Raw genomic sequence first — 15,822 nt, forward strand, 5'->3', positions numbered from 1 at the left:
ATGGCCTTCTCTGATGTCGGTCAGTTTCATAAGATTCCAGACCGACAACATTACCTCGGTGGCTTACATCAACCATTAGGGGGGTACGAGGAGCTTCCTTGCTATGAGGGAGGTGTCTCAGATTCTGGAGTGGGCGGATTCCCATGACTGTTCGCTCTCAGCAATTCACATTCCAGGTGTGGACAACTGGGAAGCAGACTTTCTCAGCAGACAATCCTTCCATCCGGGGGAATGGTCTCTTCACCCCGAGGTGTTTGCAGAGATTTGTCACAGATGGGGAACGCCGGAGATAGATCTCATGGCATCCAGACTCAATTGCAAGCTACCTCGATACGGGTTGAGGTCCAGGGATTCCCAGGCAGAGCTTATAGATGCCTTAGTGGTTCCTTGGGGATTTAGCCTAGCTTACATTTTTCCACCGTTACCACTTCTACCTCGCGTAGTGGTACGCATCAAACAGGAGCGGGCCCTGGCCATTCTGATTGCTCCTTCGTGGCCGTGGAGGACGTAGTTTGCGGATCTGCGTGGAGATTAAACGCCTAGTCTTAGCCAAGAGAGGCTTTTCTGAAAGTGTGATTGATACCCTAATTCAGGCAAGGAAGCCAGTCACTCGTTGCATCTACCATAAGGTTGGAGGACTTACCTGTCCTGGTATGAGAATCATGGATATCCTTGGCATAAGGTGAAGGTATCCAGGATTCTGTCCTTTCTCCAAGATGGTTTGGAGAAGGGTCTTGTCGCTAGTTCCTTAAAGGGACAGATTTCGGCATTATCAGTTTTGTTGCATAGGAGACTCGCTGAGCTCCCTGACATCCAATCTTTTGTTCAGGCTCTGTCTAGAATCAGGCCTGTCTTTAGACAGTCGGCTTCACCTTGGAGCTTAAACTTAGTCCTTAAGGTGTTGCAGAGGGTTCCGTTTGAACCTATGCATTCCATAGACATTAAGATTTTGTCCTGGAAGGTTCTCTTCCTGTTGGCTATTGCATCAGCACGCAGAGTATCTGAAGTAGCTGCCTTGCAATGTGATCCTCCTTATCTGGTGTTTCATGCAGATAAGGCTGTACTTCGCACTGGGTTGGGGTTTCTCCCCAATGTGGTGTCTAACCGTAATATCAATCAGGAAATAGTGGTTCCTTCTTTGTGTCCTAGCCCTTCTTCATAGGAGAGGTTACTTCATAACCTGGATGTGGTTCGTGCCTTTAAGTTCTATCTTCAGGCTACAAAGGATTTCAGACAGTCTACATCTCTTTTTGTGGTGTATTCTGCAAAGTGCAAGGAGCAAAGGGCCTCTGCTACTTCTTTGTCTTTTTGGTTGAGGAGCTTGATTCGCTTGGCTTATGAGACAGCGGGACATAAGCCTCCTCAGAGGATCACGGCTCATTCAACTAGAGCTGTGGCTTCATCTTGGGCCTTCAAGAATGAGGCCTCTATGGAGCAGATTTGTAAGGCGGCTACCTGGTCCTCCTTACACACTTTTACAAAGTTTTACAAATTTGACGTTTTTGGGAGAAAGGTTTTGCAGGCTGTGGTGCCCTCAGATTAGGGTCCGCCTTTTACCCTTCCAGTTTCATTCAGTGTCCTCCTGAGCTTGGGTATATGTTCCCAATAGTAATGAATGAAGCCGTGGACTCTCCTCCCCTTTAGATGGAAAACAAAAATTATGCTTACCTGATAATTTAATTTACATCGAGGGGAGGAGAGTCCACGGCTCCCGCCCGTATCTCCGTTGGGTGGACCTAAATTTAATTGTCTTCTGGCACCTTTTATACCCGTTATTTCTCCTACTGATCCTGGTTCCCTCGGCAGAATAACTGGGGAATGAGGGATGTGAGGAGGTATTTAAGCCTTTGGCTGGGGTGTCTTTGCCTCCTCCTGGTGGCCAGGTTCTTAATTCCCAATAGTAATGAATGAAGCCGTGGACTCTCCTCCCCTCGATGGAAATGAAATTATCAGGTAAGCATAATTTATGTTTTTTTAATTTAATTTTAACTTAGTATTTTTTTAGTTTATCTAATTGGGGTTAATTTAGGGGGTGTTTTGTTGGGGGCCTAGTAATAAAATTAGTTATTTGCATTGTGGGGGATGGCGGTTTAGGAGTTAATAGGTTAATTAGGTTTAATGTGTTGTATTGGAATAGCGGATTAGTGGTTAATAGGGTAATTAGGTATATTGCGTTGTGGGGGGATGGCGGTTTAGGGGTTAATACATGTATTAGGTAGATTGCGATGTGAGTGAATGGCGTATTAGGGGTTGTTTATTAAGGTATATTGCCTTGTGGGGGATTGTGGTTTAGGGGTTAATCACTTTTATTAGTTGGAATGTGGTGGCATGGCGGATAAGGGGTTAATAGTTTATTAAGGTATATTGCGTTGTGGGGGTGGCGGTTTAGAGGTTAATACATTTATTAGTATTTGCAATGTGGGGTGATGGTGGGTATAGGGGTTTTTACGTGTCGAGTTTATTTTTGGGAGGGGAGTTAGACTTTTACTGGCGATGTAGGATTTTTTTGTGTTTTTATTACGCACCAGCAGTTTCTAAACTACCATAAGTCACTGGCGACTCCAGAAATGTGTATTTACGCACATTTCTGGACATCGGCAGTTTATTCGACTTACGGCAGTTTATGTGATTCCCCAATGTGTGAGGTGAATTTACGGGCGATGCGGGTTTCAGCAGTTGCACTGAAGCCTGCGCCGCATATGTAATATCGCCCCTTGATTGCATCGTACACCAAGTTGAAAAACTAAAACATTCTTGAAAATGATTGAACCAACTTATTTCAAATTTTGTCGCTTTGACGCTGACTGTTGATAAATAAATGGATATATTTTAGCAAATAGGTTATTAAAACAAGAGATATGGTTGTTTGATTTATAACTGTACTATAATTGATCTATAATAAATAAATAAAAACGTCTATATTTGTATAAATATATAAACCAGTGTTACCCCTCAGTTGCATCGATTGATCCACTTTTTTTAAACAGGGCAAAAATGACTTGATTATTTATTTATTTTGCAGAATGTGATGGAAGCAATGGGTGTTATTGCCATTATTGTGAATTGCTATTTGATTGGTCAGTGTGGACAGCTGCAAAGACTGATCCCCTGGCTAGGACCTGAAACTGCAATCATTTTTATTGTAGTCCTAGAGGTTAGTAAACTGTTGCTTGTATTATATTCACTAATAGTGTTTGATATAAATTGTTCTGTCACATGGATATAAATACAAACTATGTGCAGTCTCTGATATATTACACCAACAGCTCTTTATAGTTTTTTCCTCAAGACTCTACAAAGAGGTACAAACCACAATTTAATGGATCGATACGCTATTGTTTGTGCTATTGTTTTTCTCTTCTTTTTTTAAAGAGACAGTCCCTAATTTTAACCCTTTACAGGTGATGATTGGTGAAACTCTGTATTTTCATACTGGATGTCGCTATCTTGGAGTTCATGTATAGTGCACCCTGTGTAAGGTTGCCATATTGCCGCTTTAAAGGAGGACACATATGAAAAATACATCTCAGGGTTCTTATAATGGAAAATTATGCAAAACATTACTTTAAACAACCCTGGCATATGTCTTTTTTCATAAGTGTCCTCCCTTAAAGCAGCAATATGGCAACCCTAACCCTGTGACAAATGGTGAATATTCTCAGATCAGTGATGCTGTCGGCTACACATCTGTTCTATGCACTTCTGCTTAGCACACACACACAATACAGAGCTGAAGATTTACATTTTTGTAGGTTTTATACACAATTTAAAGTTACATAACATATAAAAAAACATGAATAATCTAGAGAGCAATGCAGTCACTGCAACAATGTAAAGCCCATGCTCTGTATCATAAAAAGTATAAGGCAGGGGGGCGGAGCCAACTACTAAAGCAGCCAGAAGTGTTTCTATGAAGCTCCGGGCCTTCAGACACAAATATATGGATTAATCTATATATAAAGAGCTCAAAATTCAGCTACGATAGAAAAGAATGTAACAGACATCTACCCTTCGCTAAAAGACACTACAAGTACATCGTTTCGGGGACGCATCTTTGATATAACATCCTCAGTTGTGCCACGTGGAGATGCCGAAAGTATTTACCCTTAAAACGGCACTATGGAGGCTCTAACAGCTTGGGAACAGCGCACCCAACACCTTTTGGAGAGACACTTTCAGAGTCTGAAAGACGACTTAACGCTACTATTATTCTCCCTAATACTGCTGCCAGCACAAGCTTTCCAGGTGCATTGACCCGACAAAGGATGATGGCAACTGCGCTGTACCAGCACGCAAGACCTGGGAAAATCCAGGGATCCCACCTGACAGATCCACACTAAAGCTTTGGTATTGCGGGTGGGACGAACATCGGATCTCTGCCTGGTACTGACTGTAACAGCAGAATTGGAAACTGGGGAGGTATCGCTCTCTAGCATCTCCCGCGCACAAGAAGACACAACATCTACAGTCATGGTTGTATGCCATGATCACTCAGCCCGCTCCAAGAGACTGACCCTGAATGTGGAGACTGCTTAAAGGTGACTATACAACCTAACCTTACAACTGGGGAAGTGTTCTGTCTAAAGGGGGATGCCAACTTGGAGGGTAGAACACTTCTGCCTATGCTTCACATCTGTCCTTTTGAATCTCCACTCCCGGTACTGACAATGACGGCATACCATCTCCACAAATCCGGTATCGGTTAGAGAATGCTCTACGGGCTTGACACATGCAGAGAACACTCATTCTGGGACGGTTACGTTAATCTCATGCTCAGAAGGGCATATAATTAAGTGTTAGCAGGACACGAAAATATATACTTAGAATGCCTTATTTGATTTCATATGATCTGTAGTTGCTCAGATAAAATTAAATTGTTTCTTCTGTTAAGTGTGATCAGTCCACGGGTCATCATTACTTCTGGGATATTACTCCTCCCCAACAGGAAGTGCAAGAGGATTCACCCAGCAGAGCTGCATATAGCTCCTCCCCTCTACGTCACTCCCAGTCATTCTCTTGCACCCAACGACTAGATAGGATGTGTGAGAGGACTATGGTGATTATACTTAGTTTTATATCTTCAATCAAAAGTTTGTTATTTTAAAATAGCACCGGAGTGTGTTATTATCTCTCTGGCAGACTTTGAAGAAGAATCTACCAGAGTTTTTGTTATGATTTTAGCCGGAGTAGTTAAGATCATATTGCTGTTTCTCGGCCATCTGAGGAGAGGTAAACTTCAGATCAGGGGACAGCGGGCAGATGAATCTGCATAGAGGTATGTAGCAGTTTTTATTTTCTGACAATGGAATTGATGAGAAAATCCTGCCATACCGATATAATGTCATGTATGTATACTTTACACTTCAGTATTCTGGGGAATGGTACTTCACTAGAATTACACTGTAAGAAATACATAAAGCTGTTTAATAACTAGAGATTATGTTTAACGTTTTTGCTGGAATGTAAAATCGTTTTCATTTGCTGAGGTACTGAGTGAATAAATGTTTGGGCACTATTTTTCCACTTGGCAGTTGCTTAATCTGTTTTCTGACAGTTTCTGTTCTCCCTCACTGCTGTGTGTGAGGGGGAGGGGCCGTTTTTTGGCGCTTTTACTATGCATCAAATATTTCAGTCAGCAACTCATTGTATTCCCTGCATGATCCGGTTCATCTCTACAGAGCTCAGGGGTCTTCAAAACTTATTTTGAGGGAGGTAATTTCTCTCAGCAGAGCTGTGAGAATTATAGTTTGACTGAGATAAAAAACGTTTATTCTGTAATTTGTTTCCTGCTTTCAGAATTTGTTATCTTTGCTAATGGGATTAAACCTTTGCTAAAGTTGTGTTGTTTACAAGGATTGAGGCTATAACTGTTTCAATTTATTAATTTTCAACTGTCATAGATCTTCTGTGCTTCTTAAAGGCACAGTACGTTTTAATATTATTCTAATTGAATTGTATTTCCAAGTTGCAAGTTTATTTGCTAGTGTGTTAAACATATCTGATTCAGAGGATGATACCTGTGTCATTTGTTGCAATGCCAAAGTGGAGCCCAATAGAAATTTATGTACTAACTGTATTGATGCTACTTTAAATAAAAATCAATCTGTACAAATTGAACAAATTTCACCAAACAACGAGGGGAGAGTTATGCCGACTAACTCGCCTCACGTGTCAGTACCTACATCTCCCGCTCAGAGGGAGGTGCGTGATATTGTAGCGCCGAGTACATCTGGGCGGCCATTACATATCACATTACAGGATATGGCTACTGTTATGACTGAGGTTTTGGCTAAATTACCAGAACTAAGAGGTAAGCGTGATCACTCTGGGGTGAGAACAGAGTGCGCTGATAATATTAGGGCCATGTCAGACACTGCGTCACAGGTGGCAGAACATGAGGACGGAGAACTTCATTCTGTGGGTGACGGTTCTGATCCAAACAGACTGGATTCAGATATTTCAAATTTTAAATTTAAACTGGAAAACCTCCGTGTATTACTAGGGGAGGTGTTAGCGGCTCTGAATGATTGTAACACAGTTGCAATACCAGAGAAAATGTGTAGGTTGGATAAATATTTTGCGGTACCGACGAGTACTGAGGTTTTTCCTATACCTAAGAGACTTACTGAAATTGTTACTAAGGAGTGGGATAGACCCGGTGTGCCGTTCTCACCCCCTCCGATATTTAGAAAAATGTTTCCAATAGACGCCACCACAAGGGACTTATGGCAAACGGTCCCTAAGGTGGAGGGAGCAGTTTCTACCTTAGCTAAGCGTACCACTATCCCGGTGGAGGATAGCTGTGCTTTTTCAGATCCAATGGATAAAAAGTTAGAGGGTTACCTTAAGAAAATGTTTGTTCAACAAGGTTTTATATTGCAACCCCTTGCATGCATTGCGCCGATCACGGCTGCAGCGGCATTCTGGATTGAGTCTCTGGAAGAGAACATTGGTTCAGCTACTCTGGACGACATTACGGACAGGCTTAGAGTCCTTAAACTAGCTAATTCATTCATTTCGGAGGCCGTAGTACATCTTACTAAACTTACGGCGAAGAATTCAGGATTCGCCATTCAGGCACGCAGGGCGCTGTGGCTAAAATCCTGGTCAGCTGATGTTACTTCTAAGTCTAAATTGCTTAATATACCTTTCAAAGGGCAGACCTTATTCGGGCCCGGGTTGAAAGAGATTATCGCTGACATTACAGGAGGTAAAGGCCATGCCCTGCCTCAGGACAAAGCCAAAGCCAAGACTAGACAGTCTAATTTTCGTTCCTTTCGTAATTTCAAAGCAGGAGCAGCATCAACTTCCTCTGCACCAAAACAGGAAGGAGCTGTTGCTCGCTACAGACAAGGCTGGAAACCTAACCAGTCCTGGAACAAGGGCAAGCAGACTAGGAAACCTGCTGCTGCCCCTAAAACAGCATGAATTGAGGGCCCCCGATCCGGGATCGGATCTAGTGGGGGGCAGACTTTCTCTCTTCGCCCAGGCTTGGGCAAGAGATGTTCAGGATCCCTGGGCACTAGAGATAATATCTCAGGGATACCTTCTGGACTTCAAATACTCTCCTCCAAGAGAGAGATTTCATCTGTCAAGATTGTCAACAATCCAGACAAAGAAAGAGGCGTTTCTACGCTGCGTACAAGAGCTCTTGTTAATGGGAGTAATCCATCCAGTTCCACGATCAGAACAGGGACAGGGGTTTTACTCAAATCTGTTTGTGGTTCCCAAAAAAGAGGGAACTTTCAGACCAATCCTGGACTTAAAGATCCTAAACAAATTCCTAAGAGTTCCATCGTTCAAGATGGAGACTATTCGGACAATTTTACCTATGATCCAAGAAGGTCAGTACATGACCACTGTAGATTTAAAAGATGCTTACCTTCACATACCGATTCACAAAGATCATTATCGGTACCTAAGGTTTGCCTTCCTAGACAGGCATTACCAGTTTGTGGCTCTTCCATTCGGATTGGCTACAGCTCCAAGAATCTTCACAAAGGTTCTGGGTGCTCTTCTGGCGGTACTAAGACCGCGGGGAATCTCGGTAGCTCCATACCTAGACGACATTCTGATACAAGCTTCAAGCTTTCAAACTGCCAAGTCTCATACAGAGTTAGTGCTGGCATTTCTAAGGTCACATGGATGGAAGGTGAACGAAAAGAAAAGTTCACTCGTTCCACTCACAAGAGTTCCCTTCCTGGGGACTCTTATAGATTCTGTAGAAATGAAGATTTACCTGACAGAGGACAGGCTAACAAGACTTCAAAGTGCTTGCCGCACCCTTCATTCCATTCAACACCCGTCAGTGGCTCAATGCATGGAGGTAATCAGCTTAATGGTAGCGGCAATGGACATAGTACCCTTTGCACGCTTACACCTCAGACCACTGCAACTGTGCATGCTAAGTCAGTGGAATGGGGATTACTCAGACTTATCCCCTTCTCTGAATCTGGATCAAGAGACCAGAAATTCTCTTCTATGGTGGCTTTCTCGGCCACATCTGTCCAGGGGGATGCCATTCAGCAGACCAGACTGGACAATTGTAACAACAGACGCCAGCCTTCTAGGTTGGGGTGCCGTCTGGAATTCTCTGAAGGCTCAGGGACAATGGAGTCAGGAGGAGAGTCTCCTGCCAATAAACATTCTGGAATTGAGAGCAGTTCTCAATGCCCTCCTGGCTTGGCCCCAGTTGACAACTCGGGGGTTCATCAGGTTTCAGTCGGACAACATCACGACTGTAGCTTACATCAACCATCAGGGAGGGACAAGAAGCTCCCTAGCTATGATGGAAGTATCAAAGATAATTCGCTGGGCAGAGTCTCACTCTTGCCACCTGTCAGCAATCCACATCCCGGGAGTGGAGAACTGGGAGGCGGATTTCTTAAGTCGTCAGACTTTTCATCCGGGGGAGTGGGAACTTCATCCGGAGGTCTTTGCCCAAATACTTCGACGTTGGGGCAAACCAGAGATAGATCTCATGGCGTCTCGACAGAACGCCAAGCTTCCTCGTTACGGGTCCAGATCCAGGGATCCAGGAGCAGTCCTGATAGATGCTCTGACAGCACCTTGGGACTTCAGGATGGCTTACGTGTTTCCACCCTTCCCGTTGCTTCCTCGATTGATTGCCAGAATCAAACAAGAGAGAGCATCAGTGATTCTAATAGCACCTGCGTGGCCACGCAGGACTTGGTATGCAGACCTGGTGGACATGTCATCCTGTCCACCTTGGTCTCTACCTCTGAAACAGGACCTTCTGATACAGGGTCCCTTCAAACATCAAAATCTAACTTCTCTGAAGCTGACTGCTTGGAAATTGAACGCTTGATTTTATCAAGACGTGGGTTTTCTGAGTCAGTTATTGATACCTTAATACAGGCTAGGAAACCTGTTACCAGAAAGATTTACCATAAGATATGGCGTAAATACCTATATTGGTGTGAATCCAAAGGTTACTCTTGGAGTAAGGTTAGGATTCCTAGGATATTGTCTTTTCTACAAGAAGGTTTAGAAAAGGGTTTATCTGCTAGTTCTTTAAAGGGACAGATCTCAGCTCTGTCCATTCTGTTACACAAACGTCTGTCAGAAGTTCCTGACGTCCAGGCTTTTTGTCAGGCTTTGGCCAGGATTAAGCCTGTGTTTAAAACTGTTGCTCCACCATGGAGTTTAAACCTTGTTCTTAATGTTTTACAGGGCGTTCCGTTTGAACCCCTTCATTCCATTGATATAAAGTTGTTATCTTGGAAAGTTCTATTTTTAATGGCTATTTCCTCGGCTCGAAGAGTCTCTGAATTATCAGCCTTACATTGTGATTCTCCTTATTTGATTTTTCATTCGGATAAGGTAGTCCTGCGTACTAAACCTGGGTTCTTACCTAAGGTAGTTACTAACAGGAATATCAATCAAGAGATTGTTGTTCCTTCTTTATGCCCAAATCCTTCTTCAAAGAAGGAACGTCTACTGCACAACCTGGATGTAGTCCGTGCTCTAAAATTTTACTTACAGGCAACTAAGGAATTTCGACAAACGTCTTCTCTGTTTGTCATTTACTCTGGGCAGAGGAGAGGTCAAAAAGCTTCCGCTACCTCTCTTTCTTTTTGGCTTCGTAGCATAATTCGTTTAGCTTATGAGACTGCTGGACAGCAGCCTCCTGAAAGAATTACAGCTCATTCTACTAGAGCTGTGGCTTCCACTTGGGCCTTCAAGAATGAGGCCTCTGTTGAACAGATTTGCAAGGCTGCAACTTGGTCTTCGCTTCATACTTTTTCCAAATTTTACAAATTTGACACTTTTGCTTCATCGGAGGCTATTTTTGGGAGAAAGGTTCTTCAGGCAGTGGTTCCTTCTGTATAAAGAGCCTGCCTATCCCTCCCGTCATCCGTGTACTTTTGCTTTGGTATTGGTATCCCAGAAGTAATGATGACCCGTGGACTGATCACACTTAACAGAAGAAAACATAATTTATGCTTACCTGATAAATTCCTTTCTTCTGTAGTGTGATCAGTCCACGGCCCGCCCTGTTTTTAAGGCAGGTAAATATTTTTTAATTTATACTCCAGTCACCACTTCACCCTTGGCTTTTCCTTTCTCGTTGGTCCTTGGTCGAATGACTGGGAGTGACGTAGAGGGGAGGAGCTATATGCAGCTCTGCTGGGTGAATCCTCTTGCACTTCCTGTTGGGGAGGAGTAATATCCCAGAAGTAATGATGACCCGTGGACTGATCACACTACAGAAGAAAGGAATTTATCAGGTAAGCATAAATTATGTTTTTTTCACATGATACTTAGACCTAAAGTTAGCCACAGTATTTCCTTACATTTATATACAAATAGTATCTGGCACTCTCTTGATAATATCTAATGTTGGACTTCTGCAGCTCCACACTTATATGTTTTAAGAGTCTCTTAATAAGATGGCACAGAACCATAAGGACAGTCTCTTGCAACTTTAGTGATTATTATTATTCACTAGCTATAAAGACTTACTGTTGTTTGGGCATTTATACGTTTTATTAATGTTAAGCTCTTTCGGTAGGCCTGTTTATTATATGCATTCTCACTGCGGTATTAAGAGACTGCCTGCTCTCTCACTGGCTATTAAAATGGATGTCATGTTTTTTGAGATATTACCTGCCTGAGTACAACGCATCGGCTCTGACATATATCTAGTTCGTTTGGAATTCTGAAAGTCCAAAAAGTGTAGCCCTTTCAGCTTTAAAATGTACTTACATTAAACTATAAGAGATGGAAGGGGTATAGTATAATATATATTCATTTATCTATAGTATAACATATTTTTCCAAGCGAAATGTACAACTTGATGACTATTGTAGAAACCATGTGTATTGTATATTTCCTTACCACTAACACATTGGCATTGGACAATTCATATACACTCTGCCTATTCTTCCCCAAACCCCATATGTGCTAATTATACCCCTTAATAGGACTGACATTAAATTAAGTATTGCAATATAGTTCTATTTTTTAAAGGGGGTTATGTCACGTAATAATGATTTAGTCCAGTATTATTGAGATACTGCTCCCATGTCTACCCACACCTAAAACCTAGTTTGATGGTTTGCTAGAACTGCTCCACTTAGAGTTTATACTAAGTTTTTATACTTTCAATCGTATTGGTTTCGATGATGGATCTATTCCCAAACGTAACTCCAATATAGAACTGTACTTCCAAAATATAAGTTACTGTATGCCTTTAGAGGATTCTGTGTTTAATAGTTTAACACTATGATCTACCCAACTTCTGTTGCAGCTGATTTTCCTGTCGCTGGGTATAGGGCCCGTGCCTGAGTGATAGGATCCAGTTGTATAAGATGGTAGAACTCAACTCCTCATCTAGTAAGGTTTTGGTACATCCAGATCCCTGTTTTAGTCTTTACAGTTCTGTTATATGAAAACCAATTGTATAAACTTCATTATTAAGTAAACTGAGATAACTGTATCTATAGGGCGCAGACCATACATCACAATTACTGGGAAAAACATAATCTAACATACACTAATTCTCTGGGTTGTCGTGTTGGTGTATGGTTGTATTTTCCTCCCTGCTATGTTCTAAAAGTTTACATATAGTAATGTTATATTTTTATACTAAACTTGTTTGTTATTTGTATGTTACTGATTTACCTTGGAGCTATCATACTATATTAAGGACGTGGGACTGTTGCTATTATTTACTGTGCCCTCTCACATAATGTCAGGTAGTAGTCCTCTTGTGGGCCACTCGGCATCCTCAGGGATAGTTAGGGAGAGGTATTTCTAGTATTGAGATATGTTGAAGTGCATCAGACCCTCCTATCATAGCCAGCTTTAAAACCCTACACACTCTAACAGCATGCACCTCCATAGCTACATATTTATAGCCAGACTCAATGTCTATAAGGATATTCCTTTTGCAAATATCAACTGTTTCCTAGAAAGAGCTATACTATTTAAAAGTGTAACTGCAACTGATTCATGTATGTCCCCTTATATAAGCTATATTTACTTGAAGGCTATTGATACCTCAGCAGGATCTCTAACAATTAGAGTCCCACTTTAGAACTAAATTATATACAGCTGAACTGACTATATAATATTGTACTGTATAGTATTATAGGTATCATTATGCACACAATTGTCAGAACTCTAACTGCTATCTACTGATATTTAAGTTTCTGGCTGCAGAAGACCTATCAGTTTATCTCCCAGAGGAGGTTAACCCTTTCCAACCCTCCTCTTAGCTATAGGAGCGCCTTTCTATGCACACCGAACTTAACTAGGTATATATAGGTTCATATAACTAAAATAACTCAATTGGGTTCCTAAACTTCCCCATGAATAATTCACATCCAGGCTATACACTATCTTAAGGTCTAAGAACGACTTATGCAACCTTTTAGCTTCCTCATTAGGACTATTTTTTTATTATATTCTTAATAAGACAAACTCCCAGAATTAAAATTTCCGGCATCATTTAAACTTACCTTTTATTCTTTTTCCAAAATAACTTTGTTGCCCCAAAGTCTAATGGTATCTATATCTATTGGCATGGGTTAATCAAATGTAAATTCTCTCTAGTAAATCCTCTCTACTCCAGGTGTATAAGAGTACAATTTTTTAGCTCCTGCAATTCTCTGCACTTAAACCACCACCTCCCCCCCAAACATGTAATGAACCTCCTAGATTAGGAGGACTACATATGCGGTTTCTTTTGTCTATACCGCAACCTCAATTAGTATTTACTTTTACATAATACCATAGTGTTGACTCTAACTACCCTACTTAGATTGGCAGGACTGATCAACATTACTTGCCAGCTGAGTCTATAATCTTAAAACATCTCTCAGTTGCGTTATTTGAAGCTACTAGGATCAAGATAGGGCCCGTAAGTGTCCCAATGTGCCAGTTTGAAGGCTTCGCTACAGATTCTATTTATAATTAAAGGAGTTTATATTCTATACTTTATCAGTACCAAGGAAGGTGATACTTACTCGCTCATATAAAGAAAAACTGAGGTTGATTTTGAGTTCTACTTTACTATATATGCAGTATTACAGTATGAATATTTTTTTTTCTTTCTTATACAACTGTTATATTTAATTGCCAGTTTGTATTATAATATATGCCCTTTAGCCGTACATCTTGCAATGTTATGTATTACAATGACCTTTTTGATTGCTACTATCTGTTTTTCGTTATTGTATATACGGCAATTTTGTACTGTCTTTATTTTTTTCAACCTCAATAAAAAAAAAAAAAAAAGTATAAGTCAAAAAGTCAGCAACGTCACATACTTGTGAATGCACAATGCTTCTGCCATGGAGTGCAGGAATAACTAATCTTGAGGATGTAGGTAACAGGTGCAGACCTACCATTGGTGTAGCAGGTGCAATGGCACCAGGGCCCAAGTACCTGGGGGCCCATAGCAGACAGTCTGTACGTATGTGTGTTCAGAATGTGTACAATCCTAATCTAGCAGAGCCTTTTATTAGTGCAGGTTGCAGGTCTATCATCTGTCTTCAAAATCATTATACAGAGCAGAATGTATATTATTACTATTGCTTACAACTGAGCACCCTCGGGGCCCCCAAAAATGTTTGTTTTTAAGTAGGTCTGCTACAGGTACACAACCAGTATAAAGATGAGGAATCTGATCATCTGGCACTAGTAAAGGATTGAAATAACAGAACAGCTTTAAAGACAGCTGCATGTGCAGGATAAAAAATAATAGCATGGTGAGCTGTAACCACATTATTGTAGTTGTGCCCAGGAGTTTAATTTCCGTAAAAAATGCTGATATATATTCTTACCCAGAATCCTTTGTTGCATTGGATTCAATGTATCCAGAGGTTTGTAGGAAAAACAAGTCTTCAAGATTTGTTAATGGGTTAAACAGTGAGTGATTTTCTCTACTTTTTCTGCATAGTGGAGGATTTTAATCTCTTTTTGCCTCCCATTAATTTTAAAGTTGTTATTTTTCATTCGGAAATCAAACAGCAAATCAGACCTACTCCCAGCTGATGAGAGGCAAAGACCTTGAAATTGCTGTCCTGGGATGGTTCTGAATTGCTGTACGTATCCTCGTTAAGTTTAAAGGGACTGTCTGCACCAGAATTTTTATTGTTTAAAAAGATAGATAATCCTTTCATTAACCATTCCCCAGTTGTACATAACCAAGACTGTTATTTTAATATACGTTGTACCTCTGTAATTAGCTTGTATCTAAGCCTCTGCATATTTCCCCCTTATTTCAGTTCTTTTGACAGACTTGCATTTTAGCCAATCATTGCTGACTCATAACTCCACAGGAGTGAGCACAATGTCATCTATATGACACACATGAACTAGCACTATCTAGCTGTAAATAATTGTCAAAATGCACTGAGGTAAGAGGCTGCCTTCAAGGGCTTAGAAATTCGCATATGAGCCTAACTAGGTTTAGCTTTCAGCAAAAAAAATACCAAGAGAATAAAGCAAATTTGATTATAAAAGTAAACTATAAAGTTGTTTAAAATTGCATGCCCTATCTGAATCATGAAAGTTTAATTTTGACTAGACTTTCCCTTTAAAATTTGTGTGTACAGTGATGCTATGGCTTAACGGGTATCTGACTAAAAGCAGATTTAAGTAAAAAGGTAGGACATTGTGAACCGTATTTGCATATCATACCCAGAATCCTTTGTTGCTATTTTCTCTCTGTCAGCAGATTTGTTTTCAGCCCCACCCTGGTCAGTGATGCCATAGGTTTGTCACCCCAAATCTAATAAGTTAGCAAATGTAAAGAGCTGATATTTTCAAGATTTATCCAATTCTATTATAATGTGGTTCAGGTCCCTAAGTATATCAGGAATCAGAGCACAGGGTAATATAATGACCTCTTCAGGAAGACAGATGTATTTAGTTCTTGTTAGTAAATGAACATCATTAGCTTTATTATGTTTTTGTTATCCCAGGATCTCAGCCCCTTCACTGTTCTCTTCTCTTTCCCCAGCACTTTGCACTTCTACTGAAATACATCATACATGTGGTAATCCCGGACATCCCAGGATGGGTTGCCGAGGAGATGGCCAAGCTGGAATACCAGAGGAGGGAGGCATTTAAGGTATATCATTATCTCAATGTGAGGGTGCCATCAATGGCATAAATGTAAATATTTTTTTTTTCATTTAAACTAGTAGGTTTTAAAAATACATATCTCAAAATTCCGAATTAGTCATATTTTCCACATCATTTTAAAACTACTCAAATGTGCATCACATTATTACCTTAAAGCGACAACTTGCTTTTGTCCCATGATTCCTAGAGAGGTCAAAAAGCAAA

General features: G+C 40.9%; 1 protein-coding gene across 2 annotated transcripts in view; it reads left to right on the plus strand.

Moving 5' to 3' along the window:
* ANO8 (anoctamin 8) overlaps window positions 1-15,822 on the plus strand; it is a 308,265-nt gene that overhangs the window by 276,976 nt on the left and 15,467 nt on the right. For both annotated transcript variants that reach the window (XM_053702928.1, XM_053702929.1), the window contains exons 16-17: window positions 3,023-3,154; window positions 15,494-15,604. In XM_053702928.1, the coding sequence (XP_053558903.1) occupies window positions 3,023-3,154; window positions 15,494-15,604 (243 nt within the window). The remainder of the gene's footprint in view (window positions 1-3,022; window positions 3,155-15,493; window positions 15,605-15,822) is intronic.

Source organism: Bombina bombina, chromosome 2, assembly GCF_027579735.1.
Source record: "Bombina bombina isolate aBomBom1 chromosome 2, aBomBom1.pri, whole genome shotgun sequence".
Classification (NCBI taxonomy): domain Eukaryota; kingdom Metazoa; phylum Chordata; class Amphibia; order Anura; family Bombinatoridae; genus Bombina; species Bombina bombina.